This window comes from Trichoderma virens, assembly GCF_000170995.1.
Source record: "Trichoderma virens Gv29-8 chromosome Unknown TRIVIscaffold_74, whole genome shotgun sequence".
NCBI lineage: Eukaryota > Fungi > Ascomycota > Sordariomycetes > Hypocreales > Hypocreaceae > Trichoderma > Trichoderma virens.
Window position 1 is genome coordinate 178337 of NW_014013675.1, and position 23957 is coordinate 202293.

Below are 23957 nucleotides of genomic sequence, written 5' to 3' on the forward strand. Positions count from 1 at the left end.
TAGTTACGAAATTACTCGTACATACAAGTACAACTATGATTTTGTTAATTCGTATACAGTGGCTCTTCCTTCAACTACCCTGCATACAAGCAGCGTTCTGGCGCCTCAACAAAGCGGATGTGGCATGACATGCAAAGGTAGAGTTGCAAAAAGAAACTTGGCCACGTCAACCTTGCGATTTTCCTCTTCTAACCAGAGCTAGTTGCATCTCATATAGCAACAGAAGCAGCTCAAAACCCTTGTTTGGTGAAGCCATTCACGTGTACGAGCTACCAGTTAGTAATGTAACCACGGCTCAGAGCCCAACGGCACTTACAAGCCAATCGGTGCTATAACATCGTCCCGCACCGAAAAAAAGAGGAGAAGAGAAAAAAAACGAGAAAAAGAGCCCTGCAGTGGGAAAACTTGCCGCTCTAGCGGAGAAAATACAGGTAGCATCTCCCAACATCTCCAGAGCCCTGTTAGTCCAGCATCATAATGACACTGACATACGAGAACGCGCTCGCGGAGAAACTAGGAGGTATTTCTCCCCTTTTTTGCATCCTTCATGATGCATTGCTCTCTTACTCGACATTAGGACGGGCGTCTGGCATATGCATTAGCACCCAGATATGCAGAATCTCGAGTACAAACAAGGAACAAGATAAACAAAGGTCTCTCGCAGTTCCACCATCCCGCAGCTGGAGACAATATGCGATGTGACTAAGCTAAGGCAAGCCTGGATATGCTAACATGTACTCCGTACTGCTACGACAGATGTAGACGGCTACACAATGCATCGAATCCATGTTTGCGATGCACGACCCTCTCAATCAACAACGTCGTCTCCACAAGCCATGGGCCTCCCTCTCGCTCTCCACAATAGATGCGTTTTCCTTCTCCATCTCTATACAGATGCGAGAAGCACGGAGCAAGGGGAGTTCAGAAACGGCCTCTCGCTCCGCCAAACAAGAGGAAAAACAAACCCCCAGGCCGCATCGCCAACCCAAAAACCCTCATCGCCTAGTTGGTTCCATCTACTCCATAAATCCTCATTCACGATCCTCCCCGTTATCATTTCTCCATCCGCACACGCCCTCTCTTTTCACTCCCCCCGTCTGCCCGCCTAGACTGACTTGGGGGCCTCATGTACGAGTACGAGTACTCGCACGGAGTCGCGCCGTTCTCCATCCATTCGCATCCCATCATGCATCTTACACGTACCCCTATCAAAAAAGATACAAAATAAAAATAACATAATATATAAAGGCCCCCCTCCCCCCTCCCCATCATCAGGCACCAAGACATAAGCAACTTATAAAAACAGCCACTCCTCTCTCAACACATGTTCCCTCTTTCCCCCTTCTCATGCACATCCGCCCAAGATGCACGACGAATGCATGTCGCTTGTTTTTTTGGCCTCGCCTTACCATGCTCCTCTCATACGAGGAAAAAAACAAAAACACTCTCCCCCCTAGTCTAGAAACTCGCTCATGCACAGAAAGTAAAAGAAAAAAAAAATCCCTCTTCTTGCTAGGCTAGTCTTACGGCCGGCAGAGGAGTTATACGCCCTGAGATGCATTGCCCAGATGCATCTCGCGGCCGCACAGAACAACAACAGAGCACAGCACAGCCCAATGGCTTGTTGCTTCTATGCACGCACTTCGCCCCCCGCAAAGTTGCCGAGCTCATCGCCGTCGATGCCTGCTGACTCTGGCTCTTGTCTGGACAACAATGACGAGGGTGATGCCGAATACCTAGCAAATGCCCTCTGTGCAAGTAGATCGAACAAGTATGAGAAGTTGTGTGTTCTGTTCCCAACCTGCGCGAGTATCTGTACTCTGTATCTGTCTGTTCTGTGCCATACCAGTACTCCGTAGTAAACCTGGTATAAACAAACCTGGTGAACCGAATGCCCAAATCCAGCACTGCAATTGGCTCCCCTGTATCTCTTTGCCTACCTTGCTCTCACGCCATGTCCTTTCCAAGCGAATGCCGCCGCCAAGTGGGCCGTCGACGATGTCAAAGAAAAAGCCAAGTCTGCCATGTAGCATAGACAGGTAATCACATGCAGTCACATGCAATCACAACGTAGCACAAAGGGGCAGTCAAGCATAACATCTGTAATCTAGGCAATTTCATTTATGTCTGATCTCTTTGTGTGTAGTAGTACCAGAATGCCTGCAGAACCAATCGAATCAATACCATTAGCAACCGACTTTTTCCTTTCCTATTCCCCGCCTGCTCGTAGTAGCCCAATGCACCCTGGACCAAAGAACCAACCCGTCGGCCGCCTTTCAGTCCATTCCCTAAAAACACAAATGAGAGCGTTGACAAGTCATTATCAATTCGCCTGGTCCGCTTTGTTCATAACGGTCTGGAGCCGTGAAAGACGTATAACAAAAGCGGGAGAAAAACAAACCTCCCGTAGGAAATGAAACACAAAGTAGAGGAGAAAACCGTAGTGGTGATGTTACTCCAACGCAAGACCTGTCATGAACCGAACCCAGTGCGCAATAAAAAAAAAGAGAGCAGCCAAAGAAAAACAGTACCAGAAATTCCCAGATGCCCTTGTCAGCGCCAAACAGTAAGAAAAGACAAATCCGTATCGTATGTGACCAAACTCCCAGAAGCTAAAACAAAGCCAAAATACAAGTAAGAAAAAAAAGAGAAAAGGAAAATACAACAACTCTCGCTCTTTAATTGTTGCTGGAACAAAAAGAAAAGCAAAGACTGCAACGCGGCCCCTCAGGTTTTTTTGGCGGAGAGGCCGTGAAAAAAAAATGGACGAGGCCATGTTAAAGCCTCGCAGTGTTAAAAACATAGGACATCCATTGCTTTTGTCAGCTGTCCAAACCCAAACCAAGTTTTGTTAAAAAATGTTCTCAGTTTGTAAAAATAAAAATAAAATAAAAAACCGTCAACCGAGAAAGATCCGGCATATAGCAGCTGTTCTCATCCGATAGCCGCTTCCATAGGTAATCTAGCCTCGGATGGCGGTAGCAGTATGAGGCTCTGCACTCCAGCGGAATCGCTGCTGAATCATCTGCTGCGCGAAGAATGGAGCATCAGTTGGGGATGTGGAAAAGGACGGTGATGGTGACCTCATGTGAGTCATCGACTTGGGAGTCGACGACTGGTCCCTGCTGATGAGGACCGAGGATATAGAGTCGAGAGGAGATGAGTGCGATGCCGCGAGGTAATCGGCGGTCAGGGGCCGGGTGAGCTTCATATCAATGGGGTGGTGGAGGCTATGGTGAGCTGCAGGGCCGGTGTGGTGAAGAGGGTGAGCCATCGTCGCCTCCGACACCGTAGTTGGGCTAACGCCTTCGCTCTCTTCGCTCTTGGTCGTTCCATTAGTCGCCGCCGTCGTAGTCGATTGCTTCGAACCAAACTGTAAAAACAGAAAAAAGCCAAATGTCAGCTACACAATACCATCCCATTTTTTTTCAATATTTTTTTCAGACAGTCTTGCCCATCGCTCCACGAGCCTCCCTCCATTTCTGTTGCATGACGGCGGGAATTTCCTTATACCAACAACTAGACGGCGGCAGGCGGCTGGGGCGGCTGGGGGACGCTGAAGTGATCTCCAGGAGTACGTACAAAGCAGTATTTACTGACGAGCTCTTCGTAGGAAGAGCTGGCGAGGCCGAGGCCAAGGCCTACATTAGGCGAGGAGGGAGTCGCAGCAGTGGCAGCGGCAGCAGCAGCGGCGGCAGCAGGTGAAGCGGCGGCCTGGCTGGGCTGAGGAGCATGCGGTGCGCTCAGAGGAGGGCCAAAGGTCATTGGCGTAGGGCTGTCGCGGACGTTTCTCTTCATATAGAGAGCGTCCTTGTCCTTGGCCGCAGAGTCCTTGGCCGCCTGGACGGCAGCGCTCAATGAGGCGCCAAAATCATAACGGTTGGCGAAGGCCAGTCCACTGGGAGCGGTTAGGCCCAGGCCCTTGGTAATGTTATCACTAGCCAAGTTGCTGGTCGACTTGGTCTTGAGGCGGAGGCCAGGAGTGTTGGATTCGCCCAAGTAGTCGTGGATTTGGTCATCAGCAGGAAACTTAAACTTTGGTGTTTTATCATTAAAATTCTCAAACGAATGATGTTGCGCGGGCCGACCGGGAGCAGAAGGAGTCTGCTTGCGGTTGCTCCGCGGTAGGCTGTTGGTCGACCGAGACACAGCACCTTGGAAGCCGTTCTTACCGTTCTGCGGCTTGAACTGCTTCCGGAAATCAACCTGGAAGTTGGCAGAGTTGTTGCTGTCCCAATACTCCTGGCCGTTGACGTTGTAGCGGATGCAGAAATACAGAGTCTTCATCTCCAGGTTGGCAGTGTCCGACAACTTGATGGAGAAGCTGAAGCGGTCTTGGCCATCGCGGGTGACCTTGGGCCGGATCTCGTGGCTAAACTCGGCAACGACCTCTGAAGTTGTTTTCCAATAGTCCATGGTGAAGCGGCATACAACCGACTTCTGGTAGGACAGGTTGGAAACAACGACGGAACCCAGCATCGACTTCTGATCTGCGGATAGCCAAACCTTTTCTAGGCGAACAGGTTGCTCTCGACGCAGAGGAGAGTCGTGGGGGAAGTTGTTGGTGATGAGCTGCCAGTCAAATGGCGGTGATCGCGCAACGGTCCTCTTCTCGCCTCCCGGGAAGGGGTACTCCGCATCACTGTCGTAGTTCTCGACTGGTGACGAACCCGCACTGACGGCCAGTGGCCGGTCAACCTGAAGGAAGTGGCGGATATGTTCCAAGTGAGAGTCGAAGTGAACGGCCTTGGCGAATACGGGAGTGCCAGGCATGCTTGAGGGCCGCTTGTTACCCCGCAGAGCCGGTCGGACCAGCTCGCCAGACTTCTTGCGCACCATCGGCGGCTTAGGCCTCAGGTCGTCTTCCGAGTCCTCCGAGACAGTCTGGGAGTTCTCGGCAGATGTCATGATAGCCGACACATTGGGATCAGTTGCAGACCGGACATGGCCTCGGCGTCCCGACTTGGGAAGATCACTCAGAGACATGGCGCTGAAACTAGTGTGCATGATGCTCCGAGGAGTAACATCGCCAGGGCTTAGCCTTGATTCCTTGCTCGGGGGTGATGGTGTCCGGGGTTGGGGGATCTGGCTGACGGCATCCCTGAGCTTCCCCAGCTTCCTCCCTCGAATTTCCGGACGGCTCTCATCCTCGCTATCCGACGACGCCGAATCAGGCGGAGAGATGATGGCAGCATTGGGAATTCCCCTGTCGTCAGTCACCGGCGGGGGTGACTTGCGCAGGCTGGCGCTCACAGGAGGTGTACCGGCGTTCTTGACTTCATCGGAAGAGCCATAAGGAGGGGATGGTGTAGAGTGAGCCTCTACGGACGGGGGTGCGGACGGTGTTCGACGGTTCTTGCTGAGGTACGAGGCTGAGCGAGGTAGCGAGGGCTTCTGGCCTGAGGTGATTGATGAGCGCCGGCTCACATCTGGTGAAGCAGTCGCTGAGGAGGCGGGAGATCGGTGAGAGGGCGGCGTGTAAGGCATTCCCAGAACGTTTGCTGGGGTATTACTGGAAGAGTAAAAAGCCTGTCTGGTAATGATAACGTAATCCGGCTTGTAAGAGCAGTTGCAAATGATTCTTCAACGGCTTAAATCGACCGTCGTTTAAAAGCTAATGATTTGCACACTCGTTCCAATTATATCATAGGATACAAAACACTAGGGATTGTTGTCGGACTTGCGGGCGGGCAAGAGAGAAAGAGTAGCGATAGGGAAGCTAGTATCTAGGTGGGATGATCTGGATGCATGGGAAAGTACGTTGTCAGCACGTGGCGGTCGATATCAAACAATAAGAGACGATTTGAGGTTCAGGACAGGGGGTGTAGGTGGAGAGGGAACAACACATGGTTTAAATGACCCAAGTCTGGCCCACGAGCACGGCACGGCGATTTGCCCATGAGTAATTCTTTTGAGGGCGTTGGGACAGTATGGAGATTGTTCAAACGGAACTTTCGAGATGAAAAGGGAAAAAGACAAGGGTTGTCGGAAGTTTCCGTGCTTGGTAATGAAACTCTTTGAGAAAAGCTAAAACTCAATGGGGACTTACAGTGGAAGGCAGAAGGGAATATCAGGGCCAATTCTCCGGAGTGCACAGGAAGCAACGACACGGTCTCAAGCTCGGGCAATATTCCAGCAACCGAGCAAAAGACTGTGAGGTGCAGCCGTGGAAGCACAAAACTTGGTGCGGAGGTTGATGCTGGAGGTCGCCAAACGAGTTGTCTGGCGGATAATGTGGCCGGCCCGGTGAACGTTGTCGAGTCGGACAGAGGAGAGAATAGAGAGAAATCCTTGCACGATGACGAAGCAAAGACCCAGCTGAAGCTTGATGCGGGATGTGGAGGTGCTCAGGATGAAGGGAGCTGAGAATTGATGATGGATGCAAAGCACGGCGAAGATGGCGGATGACTCTCGAAGATGCACGGAAACGACGGGGAGGAGACTGCAGTCTGGCTGTGTCCTTTGTGCTCTGATTCCACTGACTGGAGGCGGGCAGGACGTCGTGGACTGGGCTGTAGGGGGATGAATTAACCCTTGAAGAGAAGAAGAGGAGGAGAGAGGAGACGGCGGTGGTGATGCCGATGAGGTTGAAGATGAGGATGAGGAAAATGGGAAAGATAGGGAAGTCTGTCGACGGACGGAGGTGGGGAGAGGCTGTTTTTGGCTGCGTGAGACGGCCGATACGTACCCAGGTGTTGTACCAAGGAAAGGCAAGCCTGCAAGTACCGGCGCCCAAATGGAGCAGAGGCGAAAAAAAAGAAAAAAACCAAACACTAGAGCAGCGCCATCGTACAGGTACCTGCTAGTGGAAGGCTCGGGCCCGGATCCAGGTTGCTATGCGCCGCAGCGACTTGTACTGCACTGAGACCTTGAACTTGCCCTGCTCTAGTCTGCATGGGGGATTTGAAAACTTGGCTGGCACTAGCGGCAGAGACAGGGGTGAGGGTGAGGTTGAGTCCATCTCGAAATCTTGTCATCGACGAGTACGCCGGCCTTGCCTATGAGCAACCCTGGCCCAGCAGCCAGCACTGCCTTACTAGCAGCACCACTCCCCTCCTAGCCAAGTCTCCAGAGGGCTGCCACACTGGTTCGATGGCTTGAGATGGTGGGCCGCCGTCGATCGGCTTGGAGGGTGGCCTGGCCATGGGCCCAGCAACCTCATCCCTGAGAGAGGGGCCTTGAGATAGGCGGCCAACAGGGGGGCGAGACAACAAATTGGCGAGCCGAGCAACAGCTCAACCGGCTACCTGAACCCAGCAACCACCAACAACTTCAGCAGCCCCATCGCCGTGCCTAGTGTTAGTGCAGTGTTGTATCGGCGGCCCAAGCACTGGTCCTCCATCAAGCTTGCCATGCGTCGACTTGAATGTGCGAATCCTCGTACTCCATACTCGCCGTTGGGTTGGAGATGCTTGGACCTTTGATCTTCAATTTACGGGGGCCCGGCTTAGCTCCATCTCAACGGAGCACTCGCACTTGTGCTCTGGTCCTTGTCGTGATATGAAGACGCCCCCCCCCTTTGCCCCCTCCTCAGCGCATCCGATATCAACATGTACCAAATATACTCGTCTGGAACAGGCACAGTAGCGCAGCGGCAAAGGACGAGAGACACTGAGAAATCCACTCGGAGAGGCGAAAACGGCCCAGAATGCACGCACTCACACATTCACACACACTCAAGCGCCGTTATACACAGCAGAGGAAAGCAAAAGGGCGGCAAAGGTGTGCCAGTCCTTTCCCCTCCCACAGCCGGGAGCCGGAGGGATTTGCCAGCGGTCGTCAGCCAACGAATACCTCACCAGTAATGCAACCTAATGTAATAGAGCTGCAGTGTCGAGGTCGCATCTGGATGCCCATTTTTGCGGAGTAGGCCGGCAGCTGCGTGCAAAGCCGCCTACTGCTAGCCACCTCAATGGGCATTTTGCCCTGCCGTTCGTTTTTCCTCCGTGTCTCGTCTCGTCTCGCCTGTCGAATGCATACATATGTACAAGCATGTACTCCATACAAGGCCATGTACGAGCATGTATCTGGATACATGTACGAGTACATACCGTACATGACAGCAACAACTCAACCATGCTAATGCACACATCCTGTGCACCCCGTGCCATCGCCATCCTCAGACGGTAAGAAGCTAGTAATCGATGGACGGAGCCCAGGTATGTGTTGGGAAGCTTCTCCAAGCCTTGATTACTCCAGGGCAGCCCCCAGATACCTAGTAGACAAGCAGCGAAAGCAAATGGCGATGATAACAAATGCCGTGATACCATCCAGCGCCAGAGAGCACATCTCGTCGACACTAATTCGCTGAGTTCCCGCGGAGACCCAGCTGGCGGCCCCCTACGGGCGTTGCGAGTTCCCGGCCGGAGTGGGCAGCATTTCTGCTTCTTCTAAGCAAAGACGGGGCTTGTCTGTCATCATCCTGTCTTAAAAAGACGCCGTCGCCTTTTTTAGAACGGTTTCTGATCTCTCCCTCCGCCCAGATAAGCGTGCACCGTGGAAAATTTTGCGTCAGTCCCAAAACGGACGTGCGCTGGGTGGCGTCGCCTGATAACAATGCACTTACGAATATAATGTGGCCTTCTATCAGCTTCGCAAAGTGCCGATTGCACAATAACGCGTGGAATGCCATGGGCTGATATCGATGTCACATGGCTTGAGATGTGCCCATGATGTGCACAATCCCCACGATGTGAACAAGCAATAGCGCACCTGTATCATGCCGGACCAAACCTTTTCATCTGAGATCAGTTGGCAGTAATATTTGGTCGGGCCCATCCCCGCGCGCCCTCTCCTGTTAGCTTTGCCTTTTCTTTTTGCCTTTTTCCTGTCCGCGTACGAGTGCGCTTCGCTCTTGGCCAGGTCGGATAACCGGTGAAGCCGGATATGGAGATAGCTACGACGACTAACACTGCCCTTTCACGTTAGTGCCAGCTGGTCATCGCCCTGGCAATGAGAGTGTCCGGGTACTTGTGTCGCTAACATCATTCGTTCTGGGTACTTTCCGTCCCGTATGACAGTACGGTAACGTCAAATTATGTTGTGCGTACGAGTACGGTACGTGTAGTGCGCCAGTGCGGATTGCATGGGCTTCGTACTCGCAATGGAGCTTGCCCGACAGATAAAATTTGCAAATTTTGTGCCAAACGCGAGCCCTTGTTGGCTCACGGCCTGTCGAATCGCATTGAAGGGGGCGACTGGGGGACAGAGGCGTTTTCCAGGTATTTTTCTTGCTTGCAGCCTTGCACCGCAGGCTCCGTGCATGTACAGACAAGTACAGTAGTCTCGCACTCCGTCCAAGGCCCTCTTTTCCATTCCTCCTGCATCAAGATGGGGAAGGGGTAAAGGGGAGGATGGGAAAAGGCTGCGGCTTTCTTCAAGTACGACAGCCTGCAATGCTTCGCTGCGAGTCTGCCCATCTGGCTCCCAAAACCCCATCTCAACAGATACATGTAACATGCTCGTACACACCGGTAGGCTTTCCAAAGGAGAATTTTTGTTTCTGGCGCCAGGGGGGTTGGTTGGATGGCATGGCGCTGGGAATAGCAATGGGGTGGGCTCTCCGGCATCAGACCCGGTCCTGGTGTGGCGCCCGACGCTGTGGTCCGTTGAATATCTGACCCCTGTCCTCGCCAGTGCAAGTCCATGCCGACCGTTCTCAGCCGCTCATTGGCAGTGCCCAGGCCCTGGGTTAGCTGTTTGATGTCGAGATAATGACGTTGCCCGCGGTTTGGTGAGGCTCGCTCAGAAGGCGCCCTCCAATCAGGCCATGGCAGAACACGCCGCAATGCATTCCTCAGCGTGGCCTTCCTGTTTCACATTGGCCTCTTTGTTTGCTCTCCCTGCGGCGCCTGTTCGTCTGGTGTCTCTTAATCGACTGAGGAAAAGTGGGAGCATCGGAGCGGGCGTCGTGCGGAGTAGCCACAGACAGTACTTTGCTACTCCGAAAGTGCTCAGCCCGTCCCTTCGGGTGTCCGCCCCGGATCCGGGATCATCTCGAGGGAGCCTGCATCGCCGTCCTCCATCTCACGAGAAGACTCCCAGAAAGATGCAGAGGATCCAAGCCTCCCCCCCCTTCCCTTCCCCTCCCCGGAGCCCAACGACATCTGGCACATATGCTTTTCCCCACGACGGACCGAAAGCTTCCCCAGGTTGTCAAATTCGGCCTCGTCATGCTTCCTAATGCAGAGAATGCAGCTCTTAGCTACTGCATGTCTGCGCTGCACTGCGCTGCAATGCCTGCGAGCCCAACATGGAGCTGGTTCGGGCTCAATTGGCTCCAATTGCTCTGTCGAAGCATCGCTAGCTTAGGCGCCTGGACGGCCGGAGCTGCATATGAGCTGTCTCTGGTCTACCCTATCCGATTAGAGGCAGCTGTCCGTATCTGCAGGAGGAGGACGGCACGTCTGTGTGATGACCGAGTCAGGCAGCGAGCCACCGACCGTTTTCCGAGTCGGCAAGGCATTGGACGCCGTATGTCGGATGGGGCAGGAATTGGATGTACGAGTACGGGTACATGGCGAAAACCCAATAGTGGTAAGTAAATCCTGTAATAGTAAATAATAATAATTAAAAATGAATCCATCACGGCTCGAAGCGTCAGTACGTAAGGCCATGGAATAACAGCTGAAGGGCGTGCATCGTGAACCCCTCCATCTCCATCTTTTTCCTGCAAAGTGGCGGGCCACAAGGCGGTGCTTCCAAGGCACAAACTTCTCCATCGTCAGCCACAATGTCTTTGTCAGCGCGCCAAGAGATAAGGACGGGTCCAGCACGGGCCAATGTCGAGCTTCCAGTTCCACGCAGTGGAGACAGGGCAAGCCACACGCACGGGCCACTGATACCAGGGGTGGCTTGCTCCTCCTGTCCAGCGCTAGGCAACGCCAACATCAATACTATCACAACGACAGGAAACCTTCTTCATCCTTGCTATCGACCATCTCCATTCGCACACGCTCCCGTGCCGTGCCATTCGCTACCCGCTCTGAGCTTGTACCTGTGCTGCCATCTGAGTAGGGAGTGGTACTTGCGTGTCTTCAAGTGATTACCTACAGGAAATTGCCTGCTCGGCTACAAGGTTCCCTTCGCATTGGGATTTCTCGCTTCTCGTACGAGCATGGGGGAAAAACGACTCGCTGAAAGACGCTTGGCATGCACGCCATTTGCAAGCCCATCGGATGATTGGATAGTCGCCGTTGAAGAGAATGGGAAAAGAAAGATGCCGGCTTGGAGCTGAGTTCCCAAGCCGTCGAGTGCGACTGCGCCTGCGTCTGCCTGCCTGCCCAGCACATCATCTCGCATCTCGAAACTCGTCTACGAGAACTTACATGACGCCGGTGCTCCGTACATGATGCTAATTCCATGTCGATGCGCCTGACCATCAGCAAATGCACCTCTCTGCATGCTTAAAAAACCGCACCTACATAACGCACAGGGTGATGGCGTTCGAGCCTGAAGGGTCATGGCCGGCATCCTGGCATCCAAGTACATGTAAGTAATGTACTGAGCTTACTCGGGCTGATACACACTGTATACTCTGTACATGGGCAAATGCTGATTGTGTCGAGATAGATTACGGGAGCTTGTCTTAGCCAATCTGATGGGTTAGTGGCCCAAGCACAAAGCGCTCGAGTTTGCCGCCCGCCACAGCCTCCTCAGATCGCGGAGACGGATTCACTCATGGCCATTCGCCTTTAGGCGCCAAGGGGCCTGCTCGCACATCCCAAGATGTACTCGTATCTCGACTCCTACTGTACCAACAAGTCTCAGCATCTGCGTGGCGTCCCGGGTGCAAGGATGGCATGGCAATATCCCCAACAAGCAGCGAATCCTCCATCCTCGTTCGTCAGCCATGGAATCACTGGCGGCCAAACGTACCACTATCACGGCATAGCGTTGCAATGCGTTGCAGCTCCCGCTCGCCAGCGAGTCAAGCCCAGCATTGGTTCCAGTTAGAAACCGCGCAGCTCAGATCAACTGGCCACTGCAAGTCATCCTATGGCACCACGGCACCAACTCCCAGTGCTACTATGTACACAATTGTGTGTAGTCCTTACAAAGCGACGCAAGTCTCGTCCGTGCTGCTCGGAACGGACAAGACGACGACTAGTTTCACGCCTTGCAGCCGCAGCTCCACCAGCCAACAGTAAGCGAAGAAAAATTAGAACAGGTCCACTTTATGCACGCATGGGGGGGAGCACAACAGCCTCTGATACGTAGGGACAATGCAGAAGTTGGCAACACCACTGGCGCCCTCGTATCTCCCTAACACTCTCTCCACCAAGGGAACCGCTTTCACATGGTAAGCAAACAGGGCACAGACGTGCTACTGACACCTGCCTGCGAAGCAGTAATCTGGAAGACGACAGGGAAAATGTCGTGATAGCTGTTCGCAATGGGCAAGCGTCTGACTCACGAGGGTGTAGAGAATGCTCGGAGCAGCTCAGCCAGAGCTTTGAGCGGTTAGATCCAAAGCATGTTGACGAGCTTCTTTTTACCTTTTCAGAAGGACGAGAAGAAACCCAGTTCAGGCACAACACTGCGAAACTACTTCCAGATCGAGTCTCGAAGGGAAATCCTCAACGCCGCCGGATGGAATGGGCCACCGAGCCGGTGGCAAAGCTCCGCGGCGACGCTATCATCGGCCTTCTTATTAGCGCTGGCCGTACCGCAAACCTTGCAGCCACATCCCTTCAGCACTGGCCATCGAGAGGGCGAGGGCCGTCTTGCTCACCGACACCAAAACCGTTGAGAGAAAATTTCCCTCCTGAAATGATAAGCGTAAGAAAGCTTATGTTGTGTCCTTGCCTCCCCTATGTTGCCTATCAACGCCTAGGAATACTCAGCCGTGTCGATGCACGCCACCTGAAACCGGACGCAAAGGCTGATTCTTTCTTCTTCCTCTTCTTTCCTCTCCTTCTTCCTTGTTTGTCTTGCAATTTCCCGTTTTGTGATACCTCACGTCGCATTGCAGTTCCCGGTCCCCAGCAGCTACATGGACGTGCAAGTTCGCGGCGTTGCCAAAGCTGGAAACATTTGCAGCTGGAATTCGCAATTTCGTCGTCTTGAGAAAAAAAAAGCATCCCCTCCCATCTCGACAAAGCAAGCCGGGGGCGCTGGCTTAGCGAGTTTCATACTCATCGTTCGATCGAAATCTTGCCCCTTGTGAGGCTGCCATTGACGCTAGGCAGGGGTGGTAGCTCTTTTGTCGATTCCAGAGATGGAATACTAACGCACAACCAGCTTCGGCGGACAGGCCCTAAAAAGGAGAGGCTGCCTGGGCTGAACTTCAGAATTGTTGAATGGAACGCCAAGCAAGCGATGAATTTTTTTCTTCTACCCTTTGCAAGTGACCCATGGCAAAACGTATTCGCGAGGGCTGGTGATCAGTCTTCGCATCATGCTCCCGTAAAACCTGAATCATCTGTTCGCTCATCTCCGCGCGGCATACTCACTTCCGACAATAAGAGCGATGCCGCACAAAATCTCCGATACACGGACAGCTTATCTATGGCCCGGCTGTCGCTCCGTATACTACATGCCGTGTTCGTACAATTGAGACATTATTTTCCACCAAGCGCGAGATGAAGATGGGGCATCCATCTGGCATGAGTGCCCAAAGGCAAATCACTTGCGTTCACACGGCCGTACAGTCATGCTCCTAGCCGATGCTGAAGACATCCGACAGAAGCCCAGAGCCGTGAGCATGCAAGTCGGAGCGATCCGTACCCACAAACTCCCGTGTCCGGCTGCCCCACCTCACGATGTTTCTGCCGCCGGCCTTGTAGTAGTCGTGGTAGTACGAGTACAAGGCTGGCACCAGACGGGGCCCATGTCTCGATGGGGTACAAAAGATGGATGCTTTTGCAATAGTACGAGTACTACACAACAGGTACACGTCGACGCTACTGTAGACGCGAGCACTTACAAGCAGTTTGCGATGTGTATCATGCTCGTCAACCCGAGACGCACAGTCGGAGCTGTGCAAACGCGCGTCGGCGCTTCCAGCATGCACATCATGGCCACTCATGTGCCCACAACCCGATAAGAGCGAGCAGGTTGGGAGTCGGAGGAGTGCCTTGGCGAGGGCTTACTCGTACTGTACATACAGGGACGCAAGGATCCGAGCTCGGACGGCATCCGCTCTGCCATGCCATGCCATGCCATGTCATGTAGCATGTACGGAGCAGCATGGAGCATGTATCATGTATCATGTAGTAGCATGTATGGCGAGCATCAGCAGAGCATCAATAGTCGCCGGTCCATGCATGCAAACGGTAGGGACGGAAATTATTCATCCTGAACGGACACCTTCAGGCAGCATCTGCTCGCACTCTAACCATCTAGGCTGCGGGGGAATGGAGGCAGCTGACTTTGGTAGAAGCGAAGCAAGCGTGAAATCATGTTCTGCATGCTCTGTGATGGATGGCACAGCACACAGAACTCGCATCGGTAAGCCCACCTCTTCCGTATTCTCGACTGGGGAGGAGGAAGCGGAGGAGGAGGAGCAACAGTAGCAGTCTTTTTTTTTCGTCCTCCTCCTTTTCGCCTCCGATATGCATCCAATGGACCCTGTGGCGAGAGAGAAATGCAGTTAGAGAAAACGCCTCCCGTCTGGACGTTCCTTTTCGCATTACACCGGTCTTCTGGGCCTTTCGCCATGCCGCAAATCAATGTAAGGGAGATGGTAGCGGCACACGAGTACCTTGGTGGTGTGGCACTTACTTTCTTAGGTTCTACAAGCCGCAGATTCCAAGGCAACGATGCAGGAAGCTAGTAGCATTAGTATTACCATATCCACACCGAGTCGTAGTCGGGGGGAGTGGGAAAGGCTGAGAGGACCACCAGCAAGCCCACTCTCTTCGCCTTCGTGCCGTGTCGAAGGGGCTATGGCATGGTTTTTGGTGGATACACTACCGTCCAAAAGGATCTCCCCAATCAAATGAAGTGCCAGCCATCCAACAGCCTCTGGCCCAACGATTGGTGAGAGATGTTGTGGGAGCTTCCCCTCTCTTTTGCACCCCCCCTAGGAGCCTCCAACGTTTCCTGCCCAGCTATGGACTGGGACCCGGATGGCCAGTGAACGGAGTCCAAGATGGAGAGAAAAATAGTCTTCCCCGTGGAGATAATTTCTCCTCGTTTACAGTTCGATCCACTGGCCAAAGGTCTAGGGAAATTGCTAATGCAAAGCCCGTCACTTACATCACAAACAGTGTCCGGGTACGGAGGCTTGTTGTTGATGATCAAAACATTGTGAACGAGTACAGTACGAGTACTCATATTCACCGCCTTGCATTATCAAAAACTGTTTGAACCTGAATCATCTCATCACGCCCTCGAGTAATGGATGGTTTGATATGCAGTCGACCAAGTCGGCAATATCAGCCCAGACGGTCTCGTGGTTCGACAAGCTGCAACCCGTCAAGCCACCTGCAGCCGCCAGGTGCTTGTCGTGCATTTCATCTCGCTCCAGCAACTTTGAGGCGTTCCCCCGTACCTCGTACCTCGTACATGGCGCACAACTTACTCCAAGCAGAGCCCATTGGCGCCAGGGGTCAAAACTTCCCACCCTTTCTCCGTGGGGATGTGGTTTTTGTTTTAGGCGTGGCCGCCCTGCATCTTGCTCCGCAGTGTGGCGCCAAAGGAGAGCTCGTTTACTGCAAATTGCCCAACCTCCAGGATGGCTGATAACAGTGAATCACATGCTTCGAGTCCGTCTCATCCGTGGCGCCAATGTATCAGTTCTCGAACCTCGAGACTTTTACCTTTTATTGACTTGCATATCGCAAAGGGCGGGGTAAAAGGAGGGTGGTATTTCTCCCTCTCCCTCTAATATTGCGGCCGCCTTCCCCGGAAACCATCAACAATCAACGTTTATGCCGGCGGCGCAAAAGCTGACTGACAATGGCACTTGATCATTTCAGCCTGCATCATCACCGCGGGTTCATGCTAGGGAGGAATAGCTACACCAGCTAAGGCATGTCGAGATGCAACCACGCTGAGCAACCCGTCCCGGCTAACGTTGGGCGGCGCAATTTAACGACGCACACAATCTGCGGACGAGACCCGGTCTGCTGCACGAGTGGCCCACCGAGATTGAACCCAGCAAAACAGCTCGCCAGCTCCGAACCACACGAACGCCTCAGTCACTGACTTGTGTTGCGCTTCTGCGTTTCAAGTTGCGTGCTGCAAAAAGGCGACATGGGTATGAGGCGGGGCCGTTTCGTTGCTCTGCCTTGGCCGGCGGCTCGATGACGACATGCTGATGTTTGCGCTCCATTTTGCGAAGCCCTCTCCCTCGTGTCGAGCTCGCGGATATGGGCGACAGGCAGCTGAGACGACGCGATGTCAGATGTTGGGCCTCAAAGTCGCTGCAAGGTGAAAGATGAAGAATGGCCCGAATGGATGGCAAGATGGGCATTCATCCCAGAACTCGCCACTGGTACCGGTACATCTAGATCGAGAATCGCTAGCCCAACAATCTAGAAGCTCTGATCGGCAGAGTGAGCAGCGACAATGCCACCTTGGAAGCTACGAATTTAGACCGCGCAGCGAACATCAGGGTCCTATTGGCAGCATCCAGATGTGCCACGGCGTAATCTAGGAAATTCCAGGAATTTCGCAAAATGCTATGGCGAAAAAAGCCATCGGACGTGTCGCCGCGTCGCCGCTCAATTGCGGTTATCAAAGTCGGGTCTGCCCACCATCCCGCGCCACAAAGGGCCATGATGCGCGCGCCGCATTCTTGGTGAGCTCGAGTCGTCGTGTGAGCTCGTGCAGCATGAATAGATTGCTGTTCGTATATTGAGCAAGAAAACACACAAGGCAGAATGAAATTGTATGGCGTACACCCCCAAGAAGAGAGGCCACGTCGAATTCCGCCGCAGCCGGCCGTTTGCTACTCGTGCCGTTACTCATGCATTGTGACATCGTTTGCCTCTCCACAGGCTCCGGAGGTAGATTGTCTGCTCCCCCCCGAGCTGAAGACGTCTCTTCTCTTTTGCGGTGAGATAGGTTCTGAGATTGCACTGGGTCCGAGTTTTGTGAAACACGGAGCCCTTTTTTGTTTTTTTTTTCTTACTGCCCCTCTAGATCGTGATGAGGTGCATGGTATAACCAGCCCTGATCATGGATCAGTATGAGGATCGAAAATACGTACCCTGTCACCGCGGTGGATGCGTGACGATCGCAGCGTTATTTACGAGTATTCAGTGGCTCCCGTGTGTCAACGCACGACTAACGATGCCCGCTATTCCGGGCTGCATAGGAGGAGTCAATGGCAACTGGCCAAATAGGGCAATTAGCTCTTTGACGAAGCTCCTCGTTTGCAGCGATGCTTTCGACTCCAATTCCAATTCGCATGCAGCCGACAGACAAGCTCTGACCTGGCCCTCTTACGAAGCGTCCTCCCACTCAGGCTCCCACACCCCCCTTTAAGCTTTCTCCTCACCCCGGCCGTCACACCGACTTGAATTGGCGCCGTCGGTTGGGTTGGGGGCTGATGGAATCCCAAGCGCGGCTGGTACGTGTACATTCACACTGCTGCCAATACTTGTACATGCTTTTCTTGGAAGCCGACGAGGGAAGCAAGGACAAAAGGCGGAAGACGGAGCTAAGGCCCGTTGTAAGCTCTCGTCCCGTCCAGCTATCTATCATGGCATGCTCAATTCTGCACCCCCTTCAGGAATCACGACTGCTTCGTTGCGGTATGTTACAACGCCAGCCCAATTGTGCATGTAGTCATCGCTTGGCCTCCTTCTTCCCCGCAATCCAAGAAAGCAAGACTGCAAAAGTAAATTAAAAACCAAAGCTATTGCCCATCGTCTGCAGCTCTGGGCTCGAGGGAGCAGCCAAAACGGCTGCATACGCGCTCGAGACGGTTTGGCGACGGCGCCACGCCCATGCGGCCGGCCGCCTGAACGCTGCAGTTGCAGCAGCTACGCCGTATCTGGCTGCTTGACGAAGTTTGAATCATACATTGTGTCTATTCTTATGCCTGCCTACATTGCCTAGCACCTGCACCCTTACCGGTACTCGTACAAACGTACTTGGTACGAGTGCTGTACTTGGACTAATCCAATCCCAAGGCATGGGTGAGCAAACGGAGTGTGCATATGGCCTCGCATCCGGCCCCACTGGATGCTGGTGACGGATGAATGATCATTTATTTGATATTACTATATTGGCAGCAAGACGAACAAACGGGCGTCTACGAGTGCTAGACATGGGGAAGGTCCGCGAAACGAAAAGGGCAAGCAAATGCAAAAGAGGGGGGAGGGTACATGCGTATTGCAGAAGCGTCTCTCGTCAGGCATCGTTTTTTTTTCTTCGGTTGTTTTTTCGAATAGCTTCATGGGGTCGCCGGACTCCAAGTTCCTTTTTCTTCGACGGAGCAACATGGAAGGCCCTTAATTACTGTTGCTTATGGAACCGGGGCGCTCTGCTGACAATGACTGGGCTTCCTTTTTGATGACAGATGGACGACGTCATGACATGCTGGGGGCCCTAGCTGAGAGCGGCAGGTCGTGATAGAGCAGCTTTTGTATCGTCGGAAGGGGGGAGCGAGCAGTTGAGACCTTCGTTTGCAGTGAATCCTACTGTATTGCGACGGCGAGATGGTTCAAAGATCGAGGCGGCAATCGGGGAAGCTTCTTCTGGGCTGTTCAGCCGACTCATCCTCTCTCATGCTTTGCTTAGTCCGCTTGACCGCTAGTCCAAAGGGCTCTGCATCTGCATTTCTTACCCTGGAGTGGCTTGCACCTTTTGGGGGGGCTACGGAGTAGAGAGCAACGGCTTGCTGCAACTCTGAACTATGGCGGGAAATCCCCCGTAAGACGCATCTGTTTTTCGCTCCGAGCCGGTGTATTACCACTTACTGCTTGGCCGGCCGTGTGGTATCTGCTGCAGTTCACCCTGCATCTGTGTTGTCGTTTCTTCTCCAGGTTGCTGCTGCTGCTTGCTTGGATCATGCTCCTTCGAATCTGCCGGGGAAGGGGGGGGAAGGGGGGGGATGATTGCATACCATAGTCTGGGGTGCCGCACTGGCGGCCTTTTGTTGTCTTTACGAACTGCGGGAGTGGCATGCGTGACGTTTGGCGTGTGCATTTTTTGGCTGACGAGTTGGTTGTTGGATTGGCTGCTGGACGAAGATTATTCATGTTGTTTCCTGGGGTGCCATGTCCGTCTTAGGCATTCCTTTGGGGTTGGTTTATGGAGTAGGTCGTGGCGAGAATAAGCACATATCCCCCATACCTGCGCTCGTACATACGAGTATGTATGCGACAGCTAGGTAGGGTTGGTGTGGCAGAGGAGGATCTTTGGCAGGGCTTCCCCAGGGTTCCCTTCACCGACATGACAGCTGCCGGAGCCGTGAGGGAGAAGCAGACGCTGCATGAAGGCGTGTGTGTTCTCGCTAGCAAGACAGAAACCGCAGGAAGCAGAGGCATGTCTAGCTGCTGTGCGCGTATGCATGTTCAAGTCAGCAGCGTCAAGTGACCAGACCCCCAGGTCTTAGTCCTTGGGAGAGACATTAGCTCGGTGAGGCGATGCAGAGGAGAGCTGCTCCCCCAGGGCTGGCATTTCAGTTCAAATCCCATCGTCACGCGGTGGTTTCGGGCACAGCTAACGAAGAATTTTACTTTTGCTCTCTGTCGATCCCCCCATCATCTGTTTCTAGAATGAAGCTTCCATTCTCTTTTCGTCGTCGGTTCGCCGAATTCGAAAGGCTTCCGCTGCTGCTTCGAGTTAGAAGACGTGATCTGAACAGCTGTTGAGGTGTACGGTAAAGTTGGAGCTTGCATATCGGGAACAATTTGGTATGTGACAGCTCAGAACTCACATCAACGTCTCCTCCCCGTTTTTTGCTTCGTATCTTATGGAAATGCCGGAGCCCGGGGAGGGGACCCCCATCTTAATATGCAAAAGACTGCATCATGAGATCTGTGACGACGTGGAGATACAACACGACGACGACGTGGCATGGAAACTGTGCATGTGAACGTATATATCGAGGCATATGAGCGTGTATCCTGGCTATACTACTTCGCCGTGTGACTTGAAAAGAAAAAAGTTTGTCGCCTCTTTTTTTCAACAATTTTTTTCCCTCCCCATCCTTCTTCTTCCTGTTGTTGGCGAGTACGAGCTTTGTTCCATTCGTTGCAAACGGGAGAGTGACGGAGAGCTCTCGCTGCTCGGCTTGTCTCGCACAGGGACCAGCTTCACAAATCTAGTTCATAATTCAGTGTGCCGTTTTGAATTGATGGGAGAAAAAGAGACCGATTCGTACCCTTTGTGCAGTGCTCGCGAGAAAAACCTCTCCCCCTTTCGTGAACCTTTGATAGCGATAGCCTTGCCACGTCACCAGAGTCCGTTTGAATAGAAAAAGACGCGAGATAGACGATGGGACCAAAAATTGAGAGGACAAAGGGCGATAAATAACGGTAGGAGCCCGTTTCAAGAATAATACTTTCTTTACACAACTATGTAAATCCTGTTCCCATCATCACACGTATCAAACACCCACCACAAAACGCCACTCTTTGGGTATCCAAAATCCTTTTTATTTGCCCATTCTCCAAAACAAAAAACACTTGGAAAAGTGAAAAACTCGCTTAATCTTCATGCACGGGGGGGCCGGCATAGTTCTTGTTGCCCCAAGCCCAGTACCAGACGCCGGAAATCGCCGTCGCGGCAACGAACACAACGGGGGCATAGTTGACTGTCTGGGCGGTGACGGGAATGACAGTTGGCATGCAGAACAGCGGCAGGGCAAGCAGGGACCAGGCTATTAAAACGGGTAAGCATAGGTATAACAGCTACTTTTTTTCGAGATGGGAAGATTACATACCAACAGTGACGACGTTGCAGAAAGCACCAAAAGCACCAAGGTAGAACTTGCCCCTTCGGATCTGCTTTCGTCCGCTAAACAGGCTGATGGCGACGGGAGTAGCATAGGCAGCCGTCAAGCAGATGACACCAACACCCGAGAAGGCGTTGAAAGCGGCGGGAGATCCAAAGTAGATGACTCCGAGGATAATCTGCACAGCCATGCTGAGCATCATGGCGTTGAGAGGCACGTCGAGCTGCTTGTTGACCTTGACCCACCACTTGGAGCCAGGAATGGCGCCGTCACGGGCAAAGGCCCAGGTGCAGCGAGAGGCGGCAGTGGTGCAGCCGATACCGCAAATGATGGCGAGGACCATGATGGGAATGAGCAGGCCAATGGCACCACCGGAAGATCCAACGGCCGACTTGATGATCGGGGGCACGGGCTGGGCGGACACAAGCTCGGCGAGCTCCTGCAGGTCGGGAATGACGAAGACGAGAGGAATGAGGAAGAGGAGGCCAGCAAAGGTGTTGATGAAGATGGTGGCAACCATGGCCTTGGGGACCTGGGTGGCCGGATCCTTGACTTCCTCGCACATACTGGCAATTGTCTGTTAGTTCAAGATGACGACTTGAAGGGGGGGCTGCCAATTGCTAACGGCATGACTCACGAGATAATCATTCCTGTGGAAGAGGTGGCATAGGCGGCGTGAAGCAGACCAACGCAGAAAGACCAGCCACTGGGCCAACCAGAGAAGGACTCGAAATGGCCAAACACCCACTTGGCATCGTGACGACCGTGCTTGGCGAGGACAAGAATGGTAATGAGGATGGCGATAACACCGGCAAAGGTCCAGAAAACAGCGGCAGTCTAGTCAGCAAAGTTAGCACGCCGTCAGAATCGGCATTGAGGAAGATGGAAGCTATTTCCCCTGGTTCCACAAGGAATTGAGGGAGAGGGGAAGAGTATGACAAGAAGGACAAGGACAAGACTCACATCCAACCAAGGAAGCCATTTGTTGCCGAGAGCAGACACAGCGTTGCACAGCAGCGTCAGGGCCAGGAAGATGAGGAATACCTGCCAGGTTTCACCCGCAAAAACACCAACGCCAGGCTCCTTTTCAAACACATTGATGCAAGAGACGAAGAACAGCGTGGTGCCAAAGTTTACGGCCAGGGTGATGGTGATGTTGCCAACGACGAAGAGCCAGCCGGTGATCCAGGATGCAATGCGCCTCCACTTGGGAGAGGCCAGCATGAAGGCTTGGTAGTAGACACCTGAGGAAGCAGCAAGATATGAATTAGCACGCGCGCATTACGATTACGATTATACGAGCTGTCCAAGGACGAGATGGGCTAGATGTTACCTCCGGCAGTAGGATAAACACTGGTGATTTCGCCCAGAGACACGGCGACGCAGACAATGATGAGCGACACAAGAACCCAGCCCCAGATGATGTCAACCGGACCGCCTCCCACCAGAGGGTAGTATAGCGTCGTGGCGAGACCGTACGGGATAGAGGCGAGGACGAAGGACATGAAGGCGACCTGGGCGGTGGATCGATTGCGCGACAGCTCGGGCGTGTATCCAAGCGTCTCGAGGAGGTGATCGGCCGAGTCTTCGACGCTGGAAAGCTGCTGGGCAGTTTCGAGCTTGGAGTCGACGAGGGCGGGCTTCCCCGCCGGCTTGTTAGCCGAGGAGGAGGAAGACATGGTGGGCGAGGAGAAAAGAGAGGGTCGCCCAAGGATGTCACGAAGAGGGAAGAGGAGAGGAGGAGAGAAACGAAGTCGAGAAGAGAGGGGGAGGAGAGGTGAGAGGAGAGAAGAGAAGAGAGAAGAGGGGAACAAGAGGTCGAGGGGAGAGGACAAGGAACGAGGTTAAGTATGAGGAGCGAAAAAAACGAGGCCGGAGTGGTCTAGACTTTGCGACTGCGAAATCCGATAATCGATTGTTGAGAGATTGTGGCGCCGCGCTCATGCAAGTAAGCAGTGCAACCAGGATGCTGTCATGGCCATAAACGAGTTTGGAGCTGAGGTTCGGGTTGGTCCAGAGGCGAGGCTAGGCCGCATCCGAAGATTGTCGCGTGCTTCGTTTCGGGGGTTTGAGCCAAAAGAGCTGAAGGCGGCGGAGACTAGAGGGGAGAAGAAGAGAGAGAGGGAAAAAATAAGATTGGCTGCAGATTTTAGTGGTAGCAGTAGTGCCAGTATGGAGAGAGGAAGAGGGAGGAAAGAAAGGTTGAAGAGCTAAGAGAGAGAGAGATGGAGAGAATTTACGAGTCGAGCAAGCCGTAAAGTACCTGAAAAAAAAAAGTAGAACCTTGGAAGTTGCACGTTTTATTTTTCTCATGTCATTTTGGCGGCGGGGCGGCGGCCAGTTTCAGCAGCGACAACTTTGGCGTTGATCGACGTGCGGGCGGGTTGGCGCTAGAAAGAAAGAAGAAGATGGAGGGAAGCAGGAGGATTATGCTGTTTCAATTGATTGTTGTTTTTTTCTGGATCATCAGCTGGAAATGCAGGTACTTTGGATCAGCATTGGGGAGAGAGATAGCGTTGCATGTACTGTGGTTGGTTCTCTACTGGAGGCGCTATAGATAAGCAGTGAAGCTGGAGTTGTTGTTGATATCAGCGCATTCGTTCTGTGACCATTCTTTCCCCCAGACAGCTGCAGTAATAGTTCCCACTCCGCCCGTGGGGACTCGCAGTCCGAATGAATTTCCCATCAAAAGCCCATCAAGGGATTTACTCCAACTCCAACTCGTATGGGCGCCGCTCGCTGCATCCATTTGATATCATGGCGCCGCCCATTGGAGCACTTCCCCAGGCTAGCACCCGCCCTAGGCTGGATTCATCAGGGGGAGGCAACCTAGGGGGCCCTTGTGGTGGCTGTTTAGTGGCTCGTTAGTGGTTGGCCAGCGCTGGGCCCGATAGGCTAGCGGACGTTGGAACCTTGAACACCTACGTCAGAAGAGCGAACCTTGGTGGCACCGAGGCGGCCTTGGCCGAAGGGAAGTTGCGTCAAGGATGACGGGCGTTTTGCCATTTTTTAATTTTTATTTCACTGGTACCCTTTTTATGCTTTTTCTAGAAGGCCGGAGGTTGGTCCAATCCAGGGCGCTACGTAAGATGGGTGTAAT

At 53.2% G+C, this 23957-nt stretch overlaps 3 protein-coding genes across 3 annotated transcripts; 1 reads left to right on the forward strand and 2 right to left on the reverse strand.

Annotated features, from left to right (window-relative positions):
- Positions 1-2962: 2962 nt before the first annotated feature.
- Positions 2963-5487, reverse strand: TRIVIDRAFT_51891 (carbohydrate-binding module family 21 protein; the record flags this gene model as incomplete). Its single annotated transcript, XM_014099897.1, has 3 exons — positions 2963-3373; positions 3583-4440; positions 4522-5487. The coding sequence occupies 3 exons, from the start codon at positions 5485-5487 to the stop codon at positions 2963-2965; spliced, it is 2235 nt and encodes a 744-aa protein (XP_013955372.1).
- Positions 5488-12394: 6907 nt separating this feature from the next.
- TRIVIDRAFT_223267 (uncharacterized protein) lies at positions 12395-12751 on the forward strand (the record flags this gene model as incomplete). The annotated part of the gene is made up of 2 exons (XM_014099898.1): positions 12395-12421; positions 12506-12751. The coding sequence occupies 2 exons, from the start codon at positions 12395-12397 to the stop codon at positions 12749-12751; spliced, it is 273 nt and encodes a 90-aa protein (XP_013955373.1).
- A 7675-nt stretch (positions 12752-20426) lies between these two features.
- Positions 20427-22992, reverse strand: TRIVIDRAFT_81450 (uncharacterized protein; the record flags this gene model as incomplete). Its single annotated transcript, XM_014099899.1, has 5 exons — positions 20427-20782; positions 20846-21423; positions 21495-21694; positions 21821-22101; positions 22191-22992. 5 exons carry the CDS (start codon positions 22534-22536, stop codon positions 20610-20612), a joined length of 1578 nt encoding a protein of 525 aa, XP_013955374.1.
- Positions 22993-23957: the final 965 nt, after the last annotated feature.